This window comes from Topomyia yanbarensis, chromosome 2 (assembly GCF_030247195.1).
Source record: "Topomyia yanbarensis strain Yona2022 chromosome 2, ASM3024719v1, whole genome shotgun sequence".
NCBI classification, from domain to species: domain Eukaryota; kingdom Metazoa; phylum Arthropoda; class Insecta; order Diptera; family Culicidae; genus Topomyia; species Topomyia yanbarensis.
In genome coordinates this window covers 331,281,250-331,308,337 of record NC_080671.1, presented here as the reverse complement: position 1 = coordinate 331,308,337, position 27,088 = coordinate 331,281,250, and the positions used below count along the sequence as shown (strand labels likewise).

The following is a 27,088-nucleotide window of genomic DNA, read 5'->3' as shown; positions in this document are numbered from 1 at the left end:
ATAGTCTGGAGGATCACCCAGCGTCCCGATACATGATGCTTCCTGATGAAGACCGTCCGAGTCTGTAATCCATACCGTTGATCTCCCGATGTCAGGAACTGAAAGTTAACATTTTTCTCCCCCTGTCAGCTTTGACCATCATCTCCCCTCTTTCTGATAGCCATATGGAAGATTTAACACTCCCGCCTTCTCCTGAGTATCTTCCTAGAATCTATCTGCCCCTTATCTTTTCTAGTATTGGTTGTTAAACATATAATCTTGTTAAGAAATGCCCAACTACTACTACTACTTTTAAAAATAGTCCTCATCAATCCCCCTAATCTTAATAAAATTAAATCACTCCCTCTAGTTATTTCTAGTTTTAACATGGTTGTAAAATGTTCCGCTTAGTTAATAATTAGTTGCTTCAATAACTTCCCCACTAAAAATCCTAAAGTGTATTACTATATAAAACATTAAATGAAAAATTTTTTTAGTTTCATTGTAAAAATAATATTATTAATATTTTTTTTTTACGTTTTAACGACATTCAATTAGCTAGAGATTACTGGGTAGGGAAAGTTATGAAACTTAGAGCCATAGTACTCAAGTGAGAGCAAGGATGTGAAGTAAACAGATCGGAAAACTAGAAGTGGCAGGGTCATTAGAACAGGCTTAATATCGTACGGGCTTAATCTTTGCCTTCTGATAATGAGGGTCGAGCTTAGGCAGAATAACTACGAATCACCCGAGTTCACTATCATGTGTCCTGATAAAGGTAGACGTATCTATCTTTACCGTGACAGCCGGTTGTCATATAGATGTTTAAGAAACAGTACACTGATATTTTGCTCTGAGGAAGGTTTTAGATGATATAACTTCATTTAAAAGTCGTTCAAAAAATAGTGTGGCCCTCTTCCTAATAGTGCCAAAATAGGCTCATAACCCTATATTCGATAGCTAATTACTTATAAAACAATATTGCATAAACAAACTAGAGGTGAACGAATTCGAATTTGTATTACTGTAAGTATTCAGTTTGATATTTTGCTAGAAAAACAAAACATTTTTTGTTACCGTTTTCAGCTGATAATTAATCAAAACCACAATTTACCATTTACGTTTCAGCCTACTTTTTTATTTTCTTTCAGCTATCCTCAGAATCATTAGCCCAAGCGCGACTTGCTGTCGCTGGGAGAAAATCGAATTTCCCCCTAGCAACAGCAAGACGCGCTTGAGTTAATTATTCTGAGGATGTCTCAAAGGGAATAAAGAAGTAAGCTGAAACATAAACGGTAAACTGTGGTTTTGATTAATTATCACCGAAAAATATCAACTGAAAAACCTGGAAACACAAAACATTTTTTTAGGTAATACAGCCAAATGAGATCATAATTTGAAGTCATATTTGACATCAGAATATGATTTCGATTTGCTGTAATTTCGATGCTCGATTTTACTCAGGCAGTTAGTGGCACAACTGTCACAAAGTAAATCGACAACGATTTGACGATTGGACAAGCGAACGCGTCTTCTAACCCCACGACTCGTCCCAGCGTTCCAGATTCGACAAATTACAATATATTCATTCCAATAACATCAATGTATTGTATCATACCTCGTATAACCCCGGTTGATTATCACCACAAAATTTCCCATAGTAAAGTGTAAATTCGTGAGAAATAGCATACACATGCGTGCTCTATAGAAGTCTGTTTTCTATCGGATCCTCTAGAAACTCTGAAAAAACAGAACAACTAATTAGTTGGAATTTGCATAATTTATTTCATTCAATGCGCTTTTCCACTCTCCAATTCTCTTGATTTCACTCATAAAATTTTAGAACAGCGAATTTTCATATTTTTATCGTAGTCATTCAAACTGTCTGCAGCTCCAGCTAACTTCCAATAGCGTTGGGATGCTTACAAAGTGCTATATTCATGATTGCCACAAAATGTTCACTTGGGTGAAGCTCCCGTAAGTTTCGTCTTTTCCGGCAAAAAATCCACAGTTGGCCTCGTTCCATACCAACATGTTTCGGGCGTACAAACCAATATTCGGTTGTCGATTTTAGCCAAGTTCGTTGTTGTTGTTGTTGTTGAGCTTTCGGTATTTTGGGTTGCTCAAACTTTCAGTTGATGAAAATTCAGCAAAATTGCGATGTTTTTCGGCGGAAAAAATAGGTACCTCCATGTCTTGGCCCAGAAACACAGATTTCACCACATCCCCAAATTGCCGGCCAGATCAGAAATTTCTAGGCAACTTTCGATTTTTTCTTCTCTCGGATATGCAAACCACAACTTTACGCCGATATTTTTTGGTCCAGGCATGAAACCAGACGGTTTAGTGAGAAACTGATCGTAAAGTGTTAATGCGTGGGTTTTGCGTAGACATATAGCTTCTCATTCAAGATCGATTTTTGTTGAATCTTGTAAACATATAGTCTTAAACGTTTAATGGTTTTCTGGATAGATTAAATTAACAAGAATGTTCTAGCGAAACATGTTCGATTGGCGCTTTAAATCTTGAATATACACCGTGCGGCGCTCCTTGAAAACTGATTTCAACAATCGCGTCTCAATCGATTATTTCTCGACAAACATATGATTACGGCCTAAAAGCCAACTGTCAAAATCCACTTTTAATGGAAATTCCGAACAAACCGTTACTAGCTGAACACAGCTCACAACAGTTTATGAAAGATAAAACTTTTCTCTTTCGTTTACTACCAACATCTGTGATTGGCATGTAACGGTTTGTCCGGAATTTCCATTCAAAGTGGATTTTGACAGTTGGCTTTTAGGCCGTAATCATATGTTTGTCGAGATTTCAACGAAAAATTACGTATTTTTATTTTCATTGTATCTGCCTCGGAATACTTTTCACTAAGAACCATTCAAATTTTCACTTTTCAGGGCTTATTAAGACGGTCAACTGAAGTCATAGTAACTAACTATATTATGCATTAATATTTTTGGAGCCCTCTCCCTAAGCAAAATCCTTGCTCCTGTGTGAATATGATATATTTATATTTATATATTCTACCACTTTCGGTTGTACACATTTGCGGCATAGACCCTATTGCCGATATTTTTGTTTGAGTTGAACTTCTGCTACTCACCAACACATGGAACGATTTCCTTCATTCACTCATTCGGTAATCCACCGTCATAGGTGAAGTAAACGCATTGAAAGATGCTCGTTCTGATTCTATCGATAGTGACGATACTAGTTGCAATTCTTGTCGTTGTGCATTTAAAACTGACCAATTTCAGTCAGCTCTCAGGACCACCAGAATGGCCCGTACTAGGCTGCTCACTGGAATTTCTAAATCAGAGTTCTGTTGGTAAGTATTATTGATTCCTGACTGCAATCAAAATTCAAAACATTGACAAATGAACTTTGTTTGGATCGTCATCGGTTTGTGATTCATTCATTCATTCATTCATTACCCATTCTATCTTTTCACACAGACATATTCAACCTGCTTCGGCGGTATGCACGAGTATATGGTAGAGCATACAAAATATGCTTTGCGTATGATTACACGTTGGTGTTTTCAAAGCCGGAGATAGCAGAGGTAAATGTTTGTATTTTGAACTCTCATTAACGACATTATACATGCGAGCCACAACATAGCTCCTACGCCACACACACCCCTCTCCCCTGCCTAACCATGTATCTGACATGAGCAAATATAAAAATACATTTTTCAACACACTAACCTTGCTGGCGTGCCACCACGAAACTGCTACTTAAGGAAGCTAGAACATTTTCCTATACAATCAATCCGAGTTTTTGACGGAATGCCATCTGCCCCTATTTTGTGCGAAAATATCACCCCTCTTCACTTGGGGTTTCTTTTCGAAGCACCCTTATTTTTCTTCTCGTTTTCATTGCACTTTTTTCACACACCACTGCAAAAACACTCGCGAAACTTTAATCGTTTACTAACAAAACTTCAAATTTTCTGCTAATCTGCAGATGACCAAAGGAAAATGTTCGGAAACTCTGATCTGTGCGTTTGAATTTTCACTTCAGATTTCAGTTTTTCTCAATGTAAACAAGCGAGTCGGTGCCTAGCAACGTGGCTTACACATATCTTCACCTTAAGGAGGAACGAATCATGGTGCAAAAATTCGAAACGAAAAAAGTAGTTTTTTTCCACACCAGCCACAGTGGTTTTTTTCGCCAAAAATGCGCGAAAAATTATGCACGCGACGAAAACGGTAAAGCCAAAGATAAACTCAAAGTAGAATGGTCATGACTATTCCATGTACCACTCAAATGTGACCCCTCGATGATTCTGGTTCACTGTCAAATTGACAGTGCGATATTTGAATAATCAGCGTCTTTTGAAGCATCGTAGACATGACAACTGCCAATTGTTAGCATATAAATATTGCACAAAATGTATCTCGATTCACAATAATTTTCTATGCGTGAAAATTTTCGTGTGTAGAATTACTGCCTAGAATTTCATCCAGATGCTGAATCGGTCGTCTACGTAATATAGAAAACCGAAAAACTATTTGAATCAGCGTCGTTAATAAACGGTTGAATCATTTGATGAACTACTGTCTCCATTTTGCGGTTCAATTTACGAGATCTTATATCAAATTGAGTACTTACGTTTGTGAAACAACATTACGGATATGTTTCCTTACACAATAGATTTGCCCAGATATTTCACCACAGTTGAATAAACTTTCAAACGCGTACATGTTCTGAAAGAAATCAGTTTTGAGAATCCAAGGGCAAGCAAAACCACACTATTAATTGGTTCACCGGTTCACAGTGCATGAACCATACATAAGCTGATCAACCGTACGGAATTTGGGAGGACAGTACGGATTTTTGGTCGTGTGTCCGGAAAAAATACTTGTACGGATTTGTCCGGAATTTGTACGGAATTTCCAACATTAATGGAAGTGGAAGTACTCCCGGGACAACAAAAAATCTTCCACAAATGCAATTTTTGTTAGCAAATGGAAACCGGTGAACAAGAAGAGTGCTAAAAACTTGATTTTTGTAAATTTTCTCATAAGCTGTGGAACTAAGCAAACTTTGCGATTTTTTCTAACATAAAAGAAAAAAATTAACTTTTATGTGTCTCACTATCCGCCTCGACTAGTTGTTTAAGTCGTTCTCCCAAGTTGGGTGGTATTTTGAAAATCAGTGTCTAGCAGCCACCAAGTCGTTCTATCTAAGTCGAAACGCAATTTACCCGATTAATTTCCGTTATGAAAAATATAGTGCTCGATGTACACATTTGGTTCAACTCAATTTGCCTCCTATGAAGCTATCTCAATATGATCCGAATTATACAATTTCTATTTTTAATCTTTTTCGGAACCAAATTATTACTACTGCAGTTCGATTGTATTTTGTAGTTCTGAGATATAATACAATTAAAATATGCAGTGGATTTTGGAACTCTCTAAAATTTTCCTTTAATTTCATTTGAAAGGTTGAACCAAAAATTTAATCATACTCGAAGAACATTAGATACAGAAACGAGACTGTTAAGTACAATAGAGTATTTATATTTACGTTAGATTTTCAGCCAGATAAACTGATTGGATAGCTTGGTACACACAAGGAACATGATGAGTATAAGTGCTAAATGCGTGTACACTCACTTTTATATTCCGTAATCAATTTCTTCTTGTGCAAAGAAGCGCTTTTTTGACTTTAATACTATGTTCACACTACAGAGTTAAAGTACGTTATTATAATTAGCAACAAGAAAAATGTCATAGATGTCATAGATAGCGTTAAAATACGCTTTAAGTCGTAGTGTGAACGTAGTATAATGTTATGCGTTTATAAAATTGTGGCGTACAGTGATGTACTAAATCGGGTTTTTATAATTTTCGGGGGAAAAACCAAGATTTCTTTCCCGGTTAAAACGGTTTTTTTCATGGGAAGTTTACGTTTTTTGAGTTTTTGATGTTTTAATAATAGAAAATTAATGTATTTTTTTGATTTATGAGCATTATTTTCATTACGATTGGTTTGAATCTGAAAATTTTGATAAGTCTTTCTCGATATAATCATTGTCTGATCGCTGATCCACCATTTATTTACCAATTTTGTATTTAAATAGCTTTCCAACACAAGCTGAGCTAAGTCGATTGCGTTTTTTGCTGCGAATCAACCACCAGCCGAAAGAATTCCGATTGCAATTTGTGAGAGTTCTGATTGCGGTGCGATGTTTTTGTGCATATTATTCATTTTTACTTTTCACCGAATGAAGTATTTAGTAAATTTTGGGTAAATTTTTAGTAAATTTTGGGTAAATTTTTAGTAAATTTTGGGAAGGTATTTAGTAAATTTTGGGTGAAAAATTATCTAACTTCGATAAAAGTGAAACAACTTCTAAAATGAGTAACAAGCAGGATAAAAGTGGCTAAGGCATCACATGATTGTTCTGCTTTTTATTAGGGTAACTATGACTATTGTTCGATGTATTATAAAAAATGAGCTGAAATTTTTGGCTGCGGACTAAATGAGTGACCGAAAATAAATGTCGTAAGAACAGAACATGCTTCATAAAACCCGCTTTAAATATATTAGAATGTTAAATATTCGATTTTACATTTTAAGATAGTTGAAGTGGGTTTTACAAAGCATGTTCTATCCTTGCGACTTTAATTTTCGGTCGCTCAAATCTAAATACAAGATTCTTAAAAAAACGCTAAACAAACATTCTGTAGTCGATCAATCGAAAAAAACAGGATTCGGCCGGGTTAAAATGATTTGGGAAAAACTCGGTTACAACCCAAAAATAGAAACCTCAGCGATACATAATAGAATAGCGGCATAATAGGAATTGTGTTATATATCAGGTTCGTTTGTATCAAAAACCGTTCATATTTACTGCTGTAAGTTGTGATGAGATTTGGTACTTCTATTTCAGTTTTTGGGGTGATTTTATATTATGTGGATGCCTCTTTGGCCATAACCGGAAACTCTAGTAATATGGGAGAACTCACTGTCTTCTAGGATATGAAGCATACATTGCAAATTAAATATCAGATTCAGAATCCGCGCGCGATCATTCAAGAATACACGCAAATATGCGACTAGCCACACGGTTATACACGCTAGCACACGCGACAAACACGTTCACATACAAACGCTTGAGCCCTTCGCGATCATCCACGCATACCTACGCTTACGATCTAGCAAACAGGATAACACTCCGGTGACTAAGTGAAAGTTCTAGCACTTAAAAATTTACAAACGCGGTCTGAAGAATGAGCCTACATACGCTTGTGTTCGCGCGATCATGAATTGGTTATGTCCGGAAATTATTCCTCTCGACTCTAGCCGCCTAGATCCACGCCCTCAGCTAGACTAATCAGAAAAATGACGCTAATATCTACTAGACAATACGTTCCATGGCGACATGAAAGGGAATTCTAGTGATAGAGTTGATAGTGATAGAGAACTCACTCTCTTCTAGCATCTGAACCATAAACTGAAAATTAAGTATTATATTAACAGTCCGTGCGATCATCCAAGAACACACGCAACTATGCAAATGGACACCCGGTTTTAAAATCGAATTTAAGCATGCGAAGTGACACGCTAGCACACGCGGCACACAAACATCTACGCGACAAACAAACGCCCACGCAAACGAACACAATAACATCCAAACGCTCGAGCCCTTCGTGAGGGTACACAAAGCCGAATCGCGATCATCCATGTACAACTACGCCCAAGATTTCATAATCACAAAGACGACCCCTATGATTTAGTAACCCCTACAGCACTTCTAATCCGATTAACGCGGTCTCAAGCGCACATAAATACACGCTCATTCCAACGCGATCGTCAAGTTCATTCCACTGCACAACTGAACCGTACAATCGATATCACAATCGGAATCACGGCCTGCTGCAATTGGACTGAAGCAGTGATGAGTGATTCTGATAGGGAGCCCTTCCGTGAACTCAGCTCTACAACTCCAGTAGGAAAACTTTCGAAATAGAAAGAAAGATAACAAAATTTAAAATATCTATGAGAATCGTATTCTGTAATAAAATTATGTTTTTGTCTGCCAGTTAGTATGAAATTTGGGAACATATTTAAGGCAGTTGCAAGAAAAACATTTTTACCAATTACTTCTCCGCGATGCAATCACATTAAATATATTTTCATTCTCTTCAGACTTTCGTTGCCAAAAAATAAAACTTTTTAAAAAATGAGTTTTTTGTAGTTTTAGTTTATATTAAATTTTTTTAATTTATTGGTAAATTCACAACTTTTTATACAGCATTTGTTTTTTGCGAAGAAGAGATTATTCCCTGCAATTTTTTCTCGGAGTGTTTTGCTGTGCAAAATACAGATCTCGAACCACATTTTTTTAAACGATGCCTGCATAAAATTTTAGGCCCTTTGAAAGTATTGCTCTTGAATCAAAATGCTTTGCTTTGCGTGCAAAATGCTCAGAACCCATGCTGGTAAAACGTCTAATGTTTCAACCGTATCGAAGATGGTCGTTCGCAATTTTAAAGATTTTTGGGTGAATCTTGGAGGAATTACTGTGTTGTAAAATCTGTCGGGAAGTGCCAATTTGACCAACAATCGCTGTAATATTTTAAATCTTGCCGAAGTGATCGTTTAGTGTCGAGATATGTGAATATTAAAAATAAAAGTGGAACTCTGGTCAAAGAACGGACTTCGAGTCTTTCCGTATTAGCCCGAGTTTTTGGAATATTTAGTTACAGGTTTCATAGCCTAACCTTGAGAAAGTCACCTCTATCAGATGCCATCATATCAGGCATTCAATAATGATAATTTTCGATAGATTGCGCCAGGCAAACAAAATCATTTTGCAGAACAATCTACAACATGTCGTTGATCGTGAAGCACTATAATAAAATTCAATATCCTCGTGTTTATGGATAAAATCAAGATTCAACTGCCCGATACGGCACCTCGAACTTGTGATACGGTCTTTAAAATTATCGCTGTACAGAAAAGTGGAATCGTCACAAAGGATACATGAAAAAACTAATTATGCCTAGATATTTCAATGGTGATTACGCGGTAAGATTGCGTCCTTCCTACCTGATCCGACAATACAAAACACGACAGTATTATTTTACAAATAATGCTTTGCAGTTATCAATGACAGATTCCTACCTCCATATTCTATGATGAAACGGCTCACTATCATAAACCGTAACAGCAGTCGTTAAGAAAACTCATCTCTGACAATTAATACAAATACGCAGTCTTCAATTCCGTTGCCTGATCCCCAAATAATTGCCAACTTTGTGACACTTGTTCAGGCAATAACGGCAACTGCAAAACCGTAAAAACTGTGTGTAACTTCAAATCAAAAGCTAGAGTTCTCAGTTGGGACGAAGAAAGAAAGAAGATCCAACCGTGCATGTACTGATGAGATGAATTCGAAACGCATAAGCATTTTATTTTTAATTTGTCGATTTGTATAGAACTCTGTTCATACGAACAGCTGTTTTTGTGAATTTGAAATATAGAATACATCCTTTTTATTCCAAAATTTGAATTTGAAAAAAAATCTGTGCACGTTTCGGGGCTTTAGTCTCTGTACTAAGATTCTAATCAAAATTCATAATCCCGGGATTGGATGGTCGTGGATATTTAAATTCGAAACCAAATTATTTTGGATCCAATGTGCTGAGCAACAGTCTGTTCTAATTTCGTAAGTTCATTTCGATCGGAATACTTAATTTTCTACAGAAACCCATATAATTTGAAAGAACCTTCCTGCATGGCAAGAAATTTCAGTTCGTTGTGAACTTAACATGAAGAATGTTAAAAAGAAGGTATTTTTTCTGGATTTTTTAAAAACATAATGCGAAGAACGAAACGATGTCTCGGAATGGTCGAACTAGACTTAGATGGCAAACTAAATATAGTTTGGTTCCATAAATTATAACTGCAAATTAAATAACAAATGTACATGGAGGAAACTGATCAGGACACTAACACAGGCAACTCTGGCATATAATTTCTGTGCTTCATAACTTACATTGAATCCAGAAAATATTTCGATTATAGAGGTTTTAACATTAGGGTCATTTGCCTCTTTTTTCGTGGTAGAAAATCTCTTTTGAAAAAACTGTTACCTTGTGTGCGGGATTGGGAATCGAACCAATCGATTTACCAACTACGCTATGCCAACCCCTAAAATCATTGTTAAAAATTCCATTGCCTGTAGTAAAATATAGTAAACAAGAGAAATACTAAACAGTCCTAGAAATCAACCTCTGTGTTCTAAATTTTGAAATGAAATTTGTACGGATTTTTCTTAGTCCACAGTTGGTCAGCTTAAATAGCTGTTTTATAAGGGGCATAGTAATCTTGAGTTTATCTTTGGTAAAGCGTACAGCAATAATGTCTTCTAAGAAGATGAAGATTCAAGACCTTCATTTTGATTGATGATATAGTGATTAATTGAAGTGGGATATTTGCCACACTTTTTTAAAGTATGAAAAATAGGATGAAATCTTCAGAAATGTTAAAGAACTTGTTTTTGCGAATATACACTCGAAGTTATCTACCATTGTTTGTGAATGACCCCTAAAAAACTTTTTTTCAACATATCTTCTTAAATATCGCATACAAAGTATCAGCATGTTCCAAAAAGTTGCTCGTCTTGTCTCATGACAATGTACTGGATAAAAAGGTCTGGCAATGCTGTATTGCTCTCTCGCTCAGTTTCTGTAAATTTATTACGTAATAAAGTTCAACTCCATATATTTTCCACATCCACGTGCTTTACAAAGATCGAGCGAGAGAGCAATAGCATTGCCACACCTTAGTATCAACCACAAGGTCCAGAATAAATCATTGATCTATCTCTAGTGACTTATAAGTTACTGGGTAATTTTTGGTAAAACTAGCAAAAGTTTTAAACAAAATATCTTTTAAACGGGCAGCCAACTCTAGTTCAAAAAATGCATTTGTCTCTCGTTGTCTCCATTAGAGTTATAGATGATATGAAAAATTATTATTTTTTAAAAAAATGTCCAATATCTTCGAAAATACTCGAGATATGAAAAATTATGCGTTAATAAAAATTGTGTATTTTTACGATTGAAATAACTTCGTAGAATACATGAAACCCGTAGGAATGATAATTGAAAAGATATTTTTAAAACATATTTTTTGTGGAGCTTTAAAATATAACGAGCTATAACTTCTTAAGCATTACAAGAAGACACTATATACATTCGGAAAAAATATTTATAAAAGCAATCTTCACAGCTTTTTTATTTCCTTTACCAAATAAAATTTTTGCTGAAAAATCTCCCTTATAGGAAGATTAATCACAAAAATCATAGCAGCAAATTACAGACCTTGCAAATTTTGCTAAATAGTCCGAAGACACTGTTGACCTGATCACATTATTTTTCAAAATAATTTAGATTGCAAAATAATTTAGAAAATACACGAGGTAAGCCGTTGTTGTAATATAGAAAGTTGTCCATTTTGATAATTCAAGCCTTTTACGGAACATACCGAACTTGTCAGAATGATATTTAAAAGTTATAGTAATAAATTGGCTTTAAAGGGGTAATCCACAAACAAGCAGCAATATTGTTGAAGATATTAAAGATGAAGACTTTGTGTCTTCAGCAAAGGTGTTGGAAAAACTTGCTCTACAACTTTGCTAAAGACATAATTTTAATATATGCACTTGCAAGAAAGTTGGTATGCACATCTCACTTTTAGGGAGATTAATCATCAAAATAACACCATATAAAAGGGCTTATAATGTTCACAAATTCCTCCGAAGACATCATTGACCCAAATCTAACGATTTAGGCGTAATTAATAGATCGCACGATTTTGGCGAAAAAAAACCACTGGGCATGTGTTAGATTTTCATGAAAATCACCTTATGCAGAATATTGTTACAGTACTGCTGATACATTTTTGTGAATATGTAGTGCATGCTTTTTTGCTAAGGCTTGCGGTGAACACTCCAAGGCGAACAGCTCAACCGAAATCAAAAGCGTAAAAATATCGTAGAAAACCGGGTCCTGATCTATGAGACAAACGGGGGACAAAAATCGATTAAAATTACGGCAGGAGTCCCGCAAGGCTCTATCCTAGGTCCAACGCTTTGGAACGGGACGTATAACGACGTACTGATACTTAAGCTGCCTTAGAGTGTAGAGATCGTTGGGTTCGCGGACGACTTCGTAATAACGGTACTGGGAGAGATGCCGGAAGAGGCGGAAATGTTGGCGATGGAGGAGCCCATCACAAAACGGAGGTGCTATTGGTCAGCTACTGCAAAGTTCTGTAGCGAGCAGATATGACCGTGGGGGAGCATGTCATAGTCTCGAAGCGGGCGCTGAAACAGCTGGGCGCAATGATAGATGATCGACTGAACTTCAACATCCACGTTGACTATGCCTGCGAGAAGGCGGCCAAAGCTATAAACGCTTTAGCCTGAATCATGGCGAATAACGCCAGGTTAAGCAGTAGCAAGAGGCGTCTTCTGGCTAGCGTATCATTGTCGATACTGAGGTACGGAGGCCCGGTCTGGGTTGCGGTGCTGGCGGCGCAGCAGAGTAAAGCTGAGTGGTACTTTCGGACTCATGGCCATGCAGGTCGCGAGCGCGTACAGGACTGTCTCATCAGAGGCAGTCTGCGTTATCGTAGGAATGATCCATATCGGCATCATCCTAGTGGAAGATAACGAAAGTTTTAAGCGGTAGGCGTCCCGGGGAATACGTAAAATGACAGCTGATGGCCGCATGTTTGGCATTCGTCGAAATCAGAAAGATAAACTCAGATTCGTACTGGTTGTCTCGACCTAGGTAAATAGGAGGCATGGAGAAGTTACCTTGTATCTGACGTAGTTCCTGTATGGTTATGGTTGTTTTAAACACCTTTGAACCTACATCGAATCGGACAAGCTGCGTCACCCTTTTATCCGAAGTGCATAAGCGTCGAGGAATCACCGGAGCATGTGGTCCTCGTCCGTCCTAGATTTGACGCAGCGCGAAGGAAGAACCCTTCGTTTAACGTAGAGAATATTATGGCAGAGATGTGTCGAAGCGAAGGCTCATGGAATACTGTCAGCATAGTTGTGACGCGAACACTGTCGGAACCTCAGCGAAAGTGGCGAATGAAACAGCAAGCAAGACAACACCAACTAGTAAGATATGGGCGAGTGGTTCAAGTCGAACCGTGAAGGGACGCGAGCCAGGTCTTATGGCTCCTTCAGATTGGTTCACATCCCGACGGATTCTATCACAGCAACAGAGGACCGGCTACACAGCGAGAAACGAGCACTAAATTAGCAATATCAACAAGTAGTTCCACGTTGGTTAAAAATATGGCGAGAGTGGCTGTGAAGGGATTCGGGTTATATTTCGGTATCTCTGAATCGGTTCACGTCTCGACGGGCTCCGACATTGGTGACGGTCCTGGAGACGACCGGCTACGAAGTGAGGGTTGAATAGCGTGCTGACTCAACGTTCGCAAGGGAGCCAAAGAAGTCCGCGTATGCAGAGGAGCTAACGGGCTCAAGGACAGCTGGGAGCAAATGAAAAATGTTTCTGTCGGAGCTCCAGCGCAGTGGAGACACGAACGAAAGAGATTTGGCCGATCGAGGACAGGGAGAGGTGACGTTCTGCTTATGGAGATATCGGGGGTCGATATGTTATTAGTAGGTAGGAGGCTGTGGCGGAGATCACGATATTGTCGGGAATATGATGATGGCATCATCACAGTTACTCGATGGTAGAGTGGTTAACGCAACCAACTAGGAGATCGCAGGTTCGATTCCTGCTTGAGGACATATCTTTTCTCAGTGCGTCCAATAAAAAGGTGAATTTTCACCGTTTCTTCATTCTCACCGTTCCGGTCATCCTTTCTCTGTCTGTTTACCAGTGGACACGTTCCTAAAAATCCTTGAAAAAGGAAAAAAAAAACAAAGACACGTCCAAACAAGTAATATATCAGTGATGAACTTGTTCGCCAAAGGTGGGCTAGTAAGGTCACCGACTCTGCAAAACGACCAAGAACAACAGCCGCAACAGTAGCAGCAGCGAGAGCAGCCCGGGGAGAGCACGAGTTACGACAAAAAAAGTTAAGGACTCAGGTGCGCACGCCGAAATCAAGCATCACCCAAGAAGACCAGCAAGCTGGGTTTCCTAAAGTGACGAAGCTGAGGCAAAATATCGAAGAACTACGAATTCGTGGAAAGCAAGGGTAACGTGCGCGGGCAGATCAGATATCTAGTGATCAGCATCAAATTCGCCGTAGCGTTAGGCCAATGATGATGGAGTGAACCCAACCCAATCGCAATCATTGCGACATTGCAAAGCAACTGTTGTGACAGTGAACAACAGAAACGAACTGCGACGTTGCAATTATTGCAGAACCATATCCCAATAACGGTGACTGGCTGGTGGATAGTACAGGGATGGCGGCAATACAAGTGATGAGCGTTCTTCTGGTGGATAGCACACACGAAGGCTTCGTGATCGCCAGGATTAACGGCGTATTCGAATGTAGCTGTCATGATCCCCACGGTGGATACTAGAACAGTAAAATCGGATGCTGGATGCACTAACCGACTCGTTAGTCGATCAAACGCCGGTGGTTATAGGAGGAGATTTTAAAGTTTGGCCCGTGTAGTGGGGTAACAGGCTGACCAACGAAAGAGTTACAGTTAGTTACTGTTGGAAGCCCTGGCGCATCTGGATGTAAGACTGTGCAACGAAAGTTCCGCTTACACATTCTCTGAATACGGCCAGAAATCCATCATTGACGTAACATTCTGCAGTGCATCGCTGATGGACAACATGAATTGGTGAGTTAGTGAGCCGTACACACACAGCGATCACCAGGCGGTCCACTACACCATTGGTCTGCGGAATTTCATTGCAACGCGGAGAGTGAGGACTGGCGAGTGGAAGTGAAAAATGACGGACTTCGACAAGGACCTTCATACTGGCAGCCTCGCTCCAATTCCGAATGCCTATGAGCTGGCGAAAACATCAGCAAGGGCGACGAGCCGAGGAACTGCCGGTGTTCGGCGTACTGGTGACTAAGCATCCGGCGTACGAAAGGCCAAACATCCTCCGGGCTGCCGCCTAAAAACCAGAAGACGCGTTCAGAGAGCGAAAACTGAAAAATTCCGGGCGGGTAGGACTGATTTTAATCGCGAGATAATGCTTAGCAAGTCCACCTGCTACAAGGAGCTGTGCAGAGAAGTAGAGGCTAACCCCTGGGGCAACGCTTACTGCGTCATGATGGTCAAGATCAAGGGTCCAAGGGAAATATGTGCTGTCAAATTGAAAATTATCGAGGAGGGTCTTTTCCCGAAGCACGATCCAACCGCATGGCCGCCTACACCGTATGTTGGTGTAGACGGTGGAAATGCTGATGACAAGCGATGACAATACTTGCGATCCCCAACATGGCACTTAAGCACCGCGATCCTTGCGTTTCCGGACATATTCATGATAGTTTTACAAAGATGCCCGGACTACTTCCCGGATAGATGATGATCCAGAAGCTGGTGTTGCAGCCGAAACCAAGAAAGCTACCAGGAGATCCAACATCGAATCGGCCTATATACCTGCTAGATAATCTTGGTAAGCTTCTGGAAAGGGTCATTCTCAACAGGCTGACGAACTACGCTGAACGTGAGAACAGACCATCGCATAGATAGTTCGAATTCCGGAAAGGGATCTCGATGGTGGTCGCCATAGCTGACAAAAGTATCACAAACATTTGACAGGAATCGGATAAATTTGAATAAAACTAAATCTACGAACCACGACGACAGTACGTGTTCTATTCCATATGTCGAAAGCGAGTAATGCTGAAATAATTGTGACTTATTTGGTGTTGTTATTATTCAGCTATTTAATAGCTTTCACGTAAATTTCAAAATAACACGCCACATTGAAACTGGAACCTACACAATGTAACACGCACTGTTTGCTTAAGTTTTCTCACACCAACAAGACACTGAGACATCAGTTTAGCTTACGCTTTTCCTTCCTACGAGAAAACACATGAAATAAAGTGGCTTCATGCGGATACATCGATTTGAACTATTTCTCTACATCCACAAAACGCCTACCAAATCAGAAAATGTAGGACAAATTTTAACAAACATGTTGTTGTAATATTCCACAACGAACTCAAATCGGACATCAACCCATCGTTTCAGAAAATCGTCAACACCCAGTCGTACGCCTCTAAATCCCAAGACTACGACAAGGTCGCCGAATGGGTCGGCAATGGACTGCTTATCTCCAATGGCGAGAAGTGGTTCAGTCGGCGCAAAGTCCTAACTCCAGGCTTTCACTTCAAAATACTGAACAGCTTCGTGCGAGTGTTCAGCGAGCAGAGTGATGTACTGTGTCGTAAGTTGGCTACGTTTAACGGTTCCGAGGTGGACATTTTTCCCCATCTGAAGTTGTTTACGTTGGATGTTTTGTGCGAAACGGCTCTTGGATACAAATGTCAAGCCCAAACCGAGAACTCTTTCTATCCGGCGGCTGTTGAAGAAATTATGTCCATACTATATCGACGTATGTTCGATCTATTCGCTATCTATTTGTTCAGATTTACGAAGGATTACAGTCAATTTAAGAGCTTGGTCCATCAGACTCAACAGTTTACTTTGCGAATAATTGACGAACGAAGGCAGCTTTTGAACGCATCATCAACTACGGAGGCTATGGATGACATTGATCGTAAGAAAATGGCTCTTCTGGATATACTGATTCAAGCTACCGTGGATGGCAAACCACTCACTGATGAAGACATAAGAGAAGAGGTTGATACATTTACATTTGCAGTGAGTTGGAATTGATTATACAAATTTGGTGAATTACTGAATATGAACTATCTTTCAGGGTCACGATACTACCGCATCCGCACTAACTTTTCTCATCTTCAACATTGCCAAACACCCTGATGTACAGGACAAACTCTATGATGAAATAATCACCGTTGTTGGACGGGATCACCAGGAACTTAGCTTGCAGTATGTTTACGAAATTGTTTTTGACAATAGGCAAACTAATATTTCCGCTTTCAAATAATAACCAGCATCCTCAATGATCTACGCTACATGGATCTAGTGATCAAAGAATCTCTCCGATTGTTCCCGCCGGTACCGCTGATAGCGCGACTTGCCACAGAGAATACTCAAATCGAGGAACTAGACGTTCCGAAAGGCACCTGTGTATGTGTTAATATATTTGAAATGCATCGCGATCCAGAGTATTTTGATGAACCTGAACGTTTCAATCCGGACCGTTTCGAGGCCGCTCGTGACACAGGAAAGGGGAACCCGTTCACATACATCCCGTTTAGCGCCGGAAGCAGAAACTGTATCGGTAGGTTATATTATATTATTTTACGATAATACTTATGGAATAAACATTATTTTTTAGGACAAAAATTTGCTCAGTACGAAATAAAAGCAGCCATTACGAAAATATTGCAAATGTTCCGTTTGGAGTTGATCTCGGCCAACTTTGAACCTACACTGAAGGCGGAAATTGTGTTGAAACCAGCCGGCCAGCTACCAATACGATTCGTAAAAAGAACCTGAACCTGAAAATTCCATCGATTAGCAGGCGTAAAGTATTATTTTATCCAGACATCAAATCGTCTTACTAATGGAATAATTAGATTATAAGAAAACTAAGCATTTATTTTTCAAATATATTCTCATAGCATTCAATCATGGTGATGACGCACTCCCTGGGTATTGCACTGATCGTCTCAAAGCGTTCCGGACACACATCGCTTAGCGTTTCGTTGAATATGCAGGAACTCATTAGGATGCCCAAGCTCATTGAGTCCATCTCGTTGGTTTCGATATCGGCCACCCTTAAACGTAAAAGATAAAGTAATAATTAAATTATAAATTGAAGCAAAAGCTGAAATAGCATCAAAACTTCTTACAAAGAATTCAGATTTATTTTGAGGGTAAAATTGACTACTTCGCAAATCAATGCTACATGCTTCATAGTTCTCAAGTGCTGCAAAACAACAGCCGACATGTTGATGTAAGTTTACACAACTTGCATGTAAGCATTTCAGTTAACTGGAACATTTCTGATAGGGTAGAACTATCAGGAAGGAATCTCGCACACAACCCATAATTTTGCACACGAATTATGCTCTTTAATTTGCGTGAGAACCAACTCAACATTTCCGGGTTCGCTTTTTTACACCTCATGAATATCTGGGCGCAGTGAACAGACAACCATGATCGAACAAATATATTAATAAAAGTTGTGTAAATATTTAAATTAATATACGTTAAAACACTAGCGCTGCCGCACCAGCTTATCCCAACTTCCCATCAAACCAATTTCCGGAATTGGCTCGGAATCCTGAATGGATTCAGCATGGATTCCAGCTCAAAGGTAACAACCGTTTCCGACTAAATCGGTTGATGCATTGGAGCTGGAATCCATGCTGAATCGAGTCATAATTCCGGAATTATTTGCCCAGGTAAAGGCATAATAATGTCGGCCATTTTGAAATGTCCAAGTGAGTCGCTTTCAATTAAGTCTAACTTAGACACCAAACGAAATGACGACAGTAGCGCACATGGTGATGATATAACAACTACATTCAAAAATGGCTTCGATATTTACACAGCTGAAGTTGGATGTCTGTTCTCTGTGATCTGGGTCTTTTGCCATGCATCAATACAACAAATATAATCAACAAAGAAACCAACACAAACAAAGAACCATCCGAAACAACCAGCTGTTCGTTCAGGGAGAAAGCCCTTCCCCCTCCACTGACACCGACCGGAGTAGCACCGATTCCGGCTGATGAACATCCGGCAGCTTCTGGTGTAGATGACCCTGCTTAGTCGCAATATAGCTTTTCCCACCAACTTATAGTCGTACCTCTCTGAACTACTTCCAGGCAACCCACCGCCTCTATCCTTCAGTTATCACACCGAGGAGACAAAGAAAGGGATCCGACACTCACCGACCAACACCAGTACTAAGCAACCAACGAATGACAGGTACTCCACCAAAATTCCGGCCCACCGGACGACAAGCCTCATCGCCAGATGCTTTTGGCACCCTACTAGATTCCGCATCTTGCAATCAACTGAAGACCCAGTCAACCCAGCCCATGCAGATCCCATGCCATACCCCCTGCGGTAACTAGAAGGGCTGTCCACTAGTCCATTCGAACTTTACTACCAACCGAGGCACTCCTCCTCAACGAAAAAAGATCGTCGGCCCGACCCAACCCTTTTCAGACAGCCTGACTAGCCTCGGCAACAATCTAGCTCACACTAACGACGGATCTACCTGCTTTACCAACAAGTCTTCCAGCCGACCCTGATCCCACAGGACCCGGGACCTATCCACCCTCGCCGTTCAGTGGGACATCAACGGCCTGAGACACAACCTCGGGGACCTGCAAAGTATTATTTCTCGCCTCGTTCCGCGCTGCCTTGTTATCCAGGAGACCCACCTTCACGCCGGCATCGACCCGACCTTCTGGTACGGCTACCGATGCAAGAGGGAAACGGCTAGAGAAATCAACAACCATCAAACCATCGGCTTGTGTATCAAAGTGGAACTCCTATCGGAGCACATCACCCTCAATACCAAATTGGTTGCCGTCAATCCCCATCCGATGCTCCATCGTCTCCATATACATACCACAAGGAGTCACCTAGATCCGAAACCAACTGAACGACCTCATCAAACAGATTCCAGCTCCTTTCATCATAATAGGGGATTCAAACGTCCACAACACCACCAGGGGGTCGGACAAGTGCTGTCACCGGGGCAATGGAATACTTAGAGCCATCGAAGAAAGCGACGCCGTGGTCCTCAACGATGGCAGCACAACAACGTTCATCCACAGAAACTCCACATTGGCCTTGGATGTCACCTTCTACTCCAACGCCATTGCAGGGACCTGCGGCTGGGCGAGATTCAACAAAACATCTGAGGGAGAACACTTTCCCATCGAAATCTATTTAAACCGACCCCCACCCAAAACCACTCGCCGTCGCCAACATGTATACGACAACACTGACTGCGATCCATTCGACGCAGCTCTCTACTCTCAAGTCCAACATTGACAGGGACCGCACATACACTCCGGATGAGCTATCCGAACTAATCATTTACGCTGCAGAACTAAACATCCCCCAAGCTAGCGGGGTCGTTCCCCGTCATGATATACACTGGTAGAGCACAGACGTCGCCTCCACCATTATGACATGCAGGAAAGTACTACGCCTCCTACAAAAATCTTCACTTAACCACCCCTACGTGATGAAAGAGCTACAGAGCTCAGGAGACTCCGCTATCTACCTAGGCAAACCATTCAAGAAGCCAAAGAAATCAGCTGGTGCAACATACCGGACGGCATACACGTAGACTCTCCAACCGCTGAACTATGGAGACGGGTTTCGCTCTCAGCGGTAAACGGCAACAAAACGGTTTCTCACTGGCAATCAACTATGTAACCATCACCGACCTCCGTGATATTATAAACAGGATCCCCGAGCAAACGAGAAGCCCATAATGCCCCCATAGCCTTGGTCCAATTTCATCTCCAATGCATGGTGTTTTGATAGTGTTTTAAATGGGATCAACCCACGAAAACACTATCATCATGGTCTGATAGATCCTATATATAAAACATATTTTGGTGTATTCATGGATTATTGAGACCATTCTATGGTGTTTTAATGGTTGTGAAACTTGGTACGGAACATATTTTTGGTCCTTTCAATGGGTTGTATGGTGTCTGAACCCATGAGAATTTGCTCGGATCGTCAGTCATTTCTAATCGCTATCCGGACGCCTTCATCCAGTGCAATACACTCCTCGCAGCAACCCCCACCACCTTTCCACCACAGCGGAATATAACAAACCATTCCCCGGGACGGAACTCGCCACCGCCCTCAAGTCAGCCCACGGAAAATTGGCTGGCTCCGACAGAGCAGGTACCCAATGCTAAGGCACCACACCCCCCCCCCCCCCCGCATAAATGTGTACCGTATGCCAACCCGCATAAATGTGTACCACCATATGCCAACCATTGCATCAATCGTTTCAAAACCATTTTCAATATGGTTCGTTCAACAATAGATTAACCATTGCCTAGTATAATATCGAACATAACCAGTGTCGTTTTTCCATACTCGACCATACAAACAACGTGTTGTTAAGAACAGTCACCATACCAAAATGTGCTGTTTTCCATATACATTTTGACAACATACCATTCAAGAACCATACAGATTATGGTGGCATGCATATTTTAGGTCTAGCTATGGATAAAATATTAGCTGGAGAAAAAAATCTCTTCCTCTTCACATTGCAATTCTTTCGATTGATGAAACATTATTTTGCTCTCGCCATCTTCTGAAGAATACTCCGTTGACACTAAATGGACTGACACGTTATCCAATTGAGCTATAGCCGTATAATATTGTTAGACGAGGATTTTTGACCATCTTAAACTACAGATTTTTGGAGCAGAGTAAACAGATATACGAATAACAAAGCCCACCAGAGCAATATTAACCACTGGCGCCAAAGGACAATGTAGTATACTAATCTCCAATACAGGATACACGGAAAGTATTGGAAATGGTAACTAAAATGGGTATGGTAGTATAACAGTTCAATTATAATGGTGAAATATATCAGTAGTATTCCCAATAAGGTGAGCATTATACGAATAGTTTGGAAATGGTTCCGAAGATTTCTGGAATGGTATTTATTTACACGGGTTAACCATTGCATTAAACGTCTCGAAACCGTTTTCAGTATGGTTCGTTCAACAGTAGATTAACCATTGCCTGGTACAATATCGCACATAACCAGTATCGTTTTTCCATACTCGATAATACAAACAACGGGTTGTTAAGAACAGTCCCCATATCAAAATGTGCTGTTTTCCATATACATTTTCACAACATACCATTCATGAACCATACTGATTATGATGACAGGCATATTTTAGATCTAGCGATGCATAAAATATTTGATGAAGAAAAAAACTTGCGTTTCATCTTTTCAATTCTATCGATTGATGAAATTTTATTTTGTTACACATTTTCTGAAGAAAGCTTCGTTGACACTACGTGGACTGACGCTTTATCCAATCGAGCTATCGCCGTATTATTGTAAGGCGAGGATTTTTGACCATGCTAAACTACAGATTTTTGGAGTAGCGTAAACAGATATACGAATAACAAAGACCACCAGAGCAATATTAACCTCTTGCACAAAAGTAGAATGTAGTATACAAATCTCCAATATAGTATACATGGAAGGTATTGGAAATGGTAACTAAATGAGTATGGTAGTATAATAGTTGAATTATAATGATGGAATGTAGCAGTAGTATTCCCTATATGGTGAGTATTATATGAATAGTTGGGAAATGGTTCCGAAGTTTTCTGGAATGGTATTTATTCGTGCACCCCAAAGCTTCTAGAGAACATGATCGACGGACGGCTGCTTACGTAGCTTGAAGAAGGCAAATTTCTCGACAATCAAAAATTCGCATTCCGGACAGGATTCGAGACCGAAATTCACCTGGGGTTCTTTGGGAAACTGATTGAAGAGGCGATGGCGCAAAATCTACATGCCGACATCGCCATCCTAGACGTGGCGAAAGCCTACAACACCGTCTGGCGCGAAGAAGTACTGCGAGAGCTGCACCGATGGGGCATCCAAGGAAATCTCGAAGACTTAATAAACAACTATATTAAGAACCGACGATTTCAAGGATGTATCGGCGGCGAACTTTCCGATGAAATTTGGGAGACCAACCGAGTCCCACAAGGATCAGCGCTCACAGTAACGCTATTTTAGTCAGAATGAACGCAATATTCGCTTTACTACCCAAAGGAGTCTACGTGTTCGTCTACGTGACTACGACATCATCCTCGTCTTTAGAAAACGATCCTCCGTACCGGGATCTCCCTACAAGCCACCGTAAACGTAGTCGGACGATGGGTCCACGGCTTAAACATCGCCGAATCTAAGTATAAGATCATTCACTGCTGCGGATCCTTTCATCCCGCCAATGCAAGGCCGACCTTTTTGAAACAAATAACGGGCTAGGCCGTATCTTCTTCTTCTTCTTCGTATTCTAGTTATTTTCCGTCGAACTATTTCCGCTACGAGGCCAAACACCGACGCCAGAGAGGTGACTCCATTATCTAGACTAGATATCGACCCATCAACTCATGAACCGGGGACCAACGGTTTTACTTCCCTTTCGAAAGAATGCGTGACCACAGATTTTTTTCACCCCAGAAAAATCTCAACGACCTACGACTGACCCCAGACCAACAGGGGTGAGTAGAGACGCTCTTCCGTTTAATTATAGTTTGTTGTTGGGTTCCTTTGCTTGTAACAACCACGTACTCACAGCAATGTACCATCATATTAAATGGATGAAAGTGTCAAATAGATGGTGTAGTTCAAAGAATCACTTCTAGGGGGTTTTAGTCTGCAAAGCGGATGATTTAAATTTGAAATGATGATCACGTTTTATTCAGTGAACTCTTGTCAGTGTCATTTCTGGTAGGTCTGTGGTAAAAGCGACCGAGTAATTAACGAAAGATAAAAAAAGAAAGGCTCTCATTTGCATTTTACGTTGTTTTCAAAAATCATGCGAAATTTATTCTTGAAAAACCTTGTCAACATTTTATAGATCCTATTCAAAATTTAGATTTAACACAATAAAACATTGAAAAATCTGAGTAAGTATCACATGAAAGGTAAGAATTTTTTTGGTTTTGGCCGCTATAGAACCAGTGTGCACCGGTGTAGTGCAATGTCAAAAAAGATTAAACAATTTTCGTATTAGTAAGAGGTGCTTTATAATACTGTAGGATCCACGTTGACCAAATAATTGCTGGGTTTAAAAGACTTCAATAGAATGTGCATTTCAATATATTGGTTGCAGTTAAAAAATCGAAGTAAAACACTTGCACCTTTGTGTTTTCTCCTATTTTAGAGTGGGCCAATGGAGCCCACGGATCTAACGTCACATTCGATATTCTGGACACTGTTACGCTCCTATAGACTCGGATATTGTGACGTTTAAGAACTGCATCACAATATCCCAGGTCATATCGTCCCAAAACAATGTGCGTCATAAAGCCCGGGACATTGTGACGCACAAAGGTGCGTCATAAGGTTCGACCATAAATGTGCGTCTTAAAGTCCACAATCATCCTAGTGTAACAACCAGATTTAAAAATATTCAAATTCATTGAATGAAAAGTGATCATACTCAGCCGCATTCATTTTCAATATTCAGTGACGCAGCTGAAAACATCAAACGAACAAACCGCCCCTTCATCCATGCAGATTTTCATTCGGCTCCGATTATTACACGAAGCGACCGTGCAGCAACGAATCAAACGCATCAAAGTAGGCCCTGGCACAATGTAAGCGATGATGATTGTTGTTTCATATGCTTTATCGACATTTGAAAACATTTTCCTATATAATTAGTGTAATAAATATATTGTACGATAATCAACTGAATGAATAAGATGGATAGTTGAATGAATATTTTTTCAATTCACCGCGAGTCGCAACAGGTTCATTTGCAGCCGTCATAAAAGAGCTTTGATTATTTTTAACTCTGGTATCAACGTCCGAAAGTAGTCCTGCGTCATAATGTTCGGGATATTATGACGTACACTGTTACTAGGAATTGCCTTTTGACGCGCGTTTGTTTTCGGATCTTATGTGGCAGTCGGTTTTTTGGACATTGTGACGCACTTATAGTAAGAACTGCGTCATAATGTCCAAATGCTGTATGTCATGGGACGCTATGACGCAGTACTTGTTTGTTGAAATATCCGAAACAATGAATGCCTAATATTATCCCGGACTATGACGCAATATCTCTGCGTCATAACATCCCAATGTCAGTGTGCGTCGTAAGATGCCGGACCAAGGTGCTTAGAGTTCTAAGGTGATTCGTCTTTGGCAGTAAGTAGGTGAGGAGTGAGGTAAGCGTGCAGCAGGCTGCGGGGAAGAAAAATGACAGCGAACAACTTTGTTTACCTACTGAAATCCAAGCAAACATATGGAGACAACTAGTAAACAATGTTGTTAGCTGTCGTTTATAAAACCAACATGGCTGATCGGAATTTTTGAGGATCGTATCACCTGAGAATAAAAACTCCTTGTGCCGGACATTATGACACAGGACTACTTTCGGAAGTGGTGACACAAGAATGACTTCGGATGTTATGTCGTATTAGTGCTTTCGGATCTCATTACACACCCTTGTGTGTCATAATGTCCCGGACTTTGTGACCCCCACCCCCTTTTTCGTTGTGATGCGGTGTCACTATTTCGATTTTCTACTGCAACCGCAAAATCATTAAAAGGTGTTAACAAACCTATTTGGTTCATTATTTAGCTTCAGACTATAATTTCATGAAAAAATCACATTTCATGATGGTATTGCACAAGTTTTACGCGTCGAAGTGAAGTTTTGAAGATCAAATGAAACAACCCCAACAAGACTTTTGTATAAATAAATGTGACAAAATAAACTCACCTTTTCAAATGTTTCATCAGAAAACGTAACGAGTTTTTCCGTAGTTCATCTAGCGAGTTGACCAACTCTATCACTTTTAACACTCTGTTGTGTACTAAAAATAAAACAAAAATTGTGTATATTATTTATTACTTTTCTGGTGTCACTTAATCTCACTCATATCCGATGAACCCGGAATCACCTGGCGCAGCTGTTCCAGCGAAACTAAAGGTTCTTTTAGTTCCCTCAAGAACAGTTTCAGAACCCCACACACTTCGTGTGGTGTTTTTTGCTTTCGTAACTTTCTGTAATTGTCTGCATTGATGTCGTAGCGCAAGTTCTGTATCGTACTGTGACTACCGGACACTCTGTACAGACCACAGGTCTTCATAAACTTTTCGTTCGATTCTACGATCGTTACGCACTCGACGATGATCTTGGGAATCCGTGGCATATCGTGCATTACCACTCTTTCCAAATAGGTATTGAAGCAGGCTTCATCTGAAAAAGATACTTAAGTTCCTAGTGGAGCGCATATGCGTCATACTCATTACTCTGAATTATGTTTCGTTTCTCGAGCGTTTCCTTATCTGTGCGGCGTTTCAGTTTCAAGTACACCAAAAGTTTGCCTGCGTTGAAACTTTTTTGCGACTCAATCAGGTTTTGGTAGTTTTCCTGTAGTTCTTCGTAGGCTTTTTTCATTTCCCCATTTTCCGCCTTCAATCGCATGTGAAGTTCCTCGAGAGCCTGATGATCCCGTTTCAGAGCGTTATGCTTTTTTATCAGCTCCTGATGTTGGAACTGAAGGTAGCGATACTGATCGAGAACGCTGAAGCCAGCAGATGATCCTGCGACTGACTGTGAGTAGAGCGATGCTCAATCAAAAAGGTATGTACAGAAATCTAAAAAATCTTGGGTGTTACCTTTGATTCTCTGGAAACTTGCGGCTGTTGACGTGTTCTGGAAACAAAGAAAATAATCGTAAATAAAAATAATTTCACTCCCTACCGTGGCTAAAATACTTCTGTGTTGCGGACCGGTTGGAAAAGCCATGGAAAACGTTTTTGGGGCGATGGTTGGGTTGTGCCAATCCTAGCGTGTCGCGCGAATTAATGCCTGCCATTGAAACTTGCTTATATCTTTCGCTAGACTAAATCCGTCCCTCGCGAAATATTGTTTTATGGCGAACTTGAAGCGTTGGTGTATAGGAGCAGCGATAACACAGCATGCATGTACATACGACTAGCGCTTGCTAAAACCAACACCTAGCAGAATGGACAAGTAGCGTTGTTTATCTTATCACCGTGCTAGTAGTGAGCTTATGCTAACGATAATAATTGCGGAATTCGCGTTTCGTTAGGGGTTGTGTTATTTAGTATATTTCTAGGGATGCAGGGGCTTGTTGAATACCACATAAATAAAGGCTCAAATATTTCTATTTTAAGGGGTTATATTTGTTGAGGTCGGTAAAAAAATCCAACATTTTTTATCTTAAAGTATATATGAAAAAAATATGTTCCCGTAATCGTAA

The 27,088-nt window shown here is 40.2% G+C and overlaps 2 protein-coding genes across 2 annotated transcripts; one reads left to right on the top strand and one right to left on the bottom strand.

The window, feature by feature from the left end:
- Nucleotides 1-3,091: 3,091 nt before the first annotated feature.
- Nucleotides 3,092-17,700, top strand: LOC131683925 (cytochrome P450 4c3-like). Its single transcript, XM_058966336.1, has 6 exons — nt 3,092-3,325; nt 3,453-3,559; nt 16,190-16,822; nt 16,881-17,011; nt 17,077-17,366; nt 17,424-17,700. The coding sequence occupies exons 1-6, from the start codon at nt 3,175-3,177 to the stop codon at nt 17,582-17,584; spliced, it is 1,473 nt and encodes a 490-aa protein (XP_058822319.1). The 5' UTR covers nt 3,092-3,174; the 3' UTR covers nt 17,585-17,700.
- LOC131683926 (rho GTPase-activating protein 15-like) lies at nt 17,670-26,716 on the bottom strand. Its single transcript, XM_058966337.1, has 6 exons — nt 26,580-26,716; nt 26,481-26,517; nt 26,112-26,415; nt 25,735-26,058; nt 25,579-25,672; nt 17,670-17,865 (listed from the first exon to the last, which is right to left on the bottom strand). Exons 1-6 carry the CDS (start codon nt 26,678-26,680, stop codon nt 17,685-17,687), a joined length of 1,041 nt encoding a protein of 346 aa, XP_058822320.1. The 5' UTR covers nt 26,681-26,716; the 3' UTR covers nt 17,670-17,684.
- Nucleotides 26,717-27,088: the final 372 nt, after the last annotated feature.

Coding starts and splice junctions, on each gene's coding strand:
- LOC131683926 (XM_058966337.1), bottom strand. CDS start 26,680: ATGGCAGGCATTAATTCGCGCGACACGCTAGGATTGGCACAACCCAAC. Junction 26,059..26,111: donor GAAACGAAACATAATTCAGA/GTAATGAGTATG, acceptor TATCTTTTTCAG/ATGAAGCCTGCTTCAATACC. Junction 25,673..25,734: donor TCCGGGTTCATCGGATATGA/GTGAGATTAAGT, acceptor TTTTATTTTTAG/TACACAACAGAGTGTTAAAA.
- LOC131683925 (XM_058966336.1), top strand. CDS start 3,175: ATGCTCGTTCTGATTCTATCGATAGTGACGATACTAGTTGCAATTCTT. Junction 3,326..3,452: donor TCTAAATCAGAGTTCTGTTG/GTAAGTATTATT, acceptor CTTTTCACACAG/ACATATTCAACCTGCTTCGG. Junction 17,367..17,423: donor CGGAAGCAGAAACTGTATCG/GTAGGTTATATT, acceptor ATTATTTTTTAG/GACAAAAATTTGCTCAGTAC.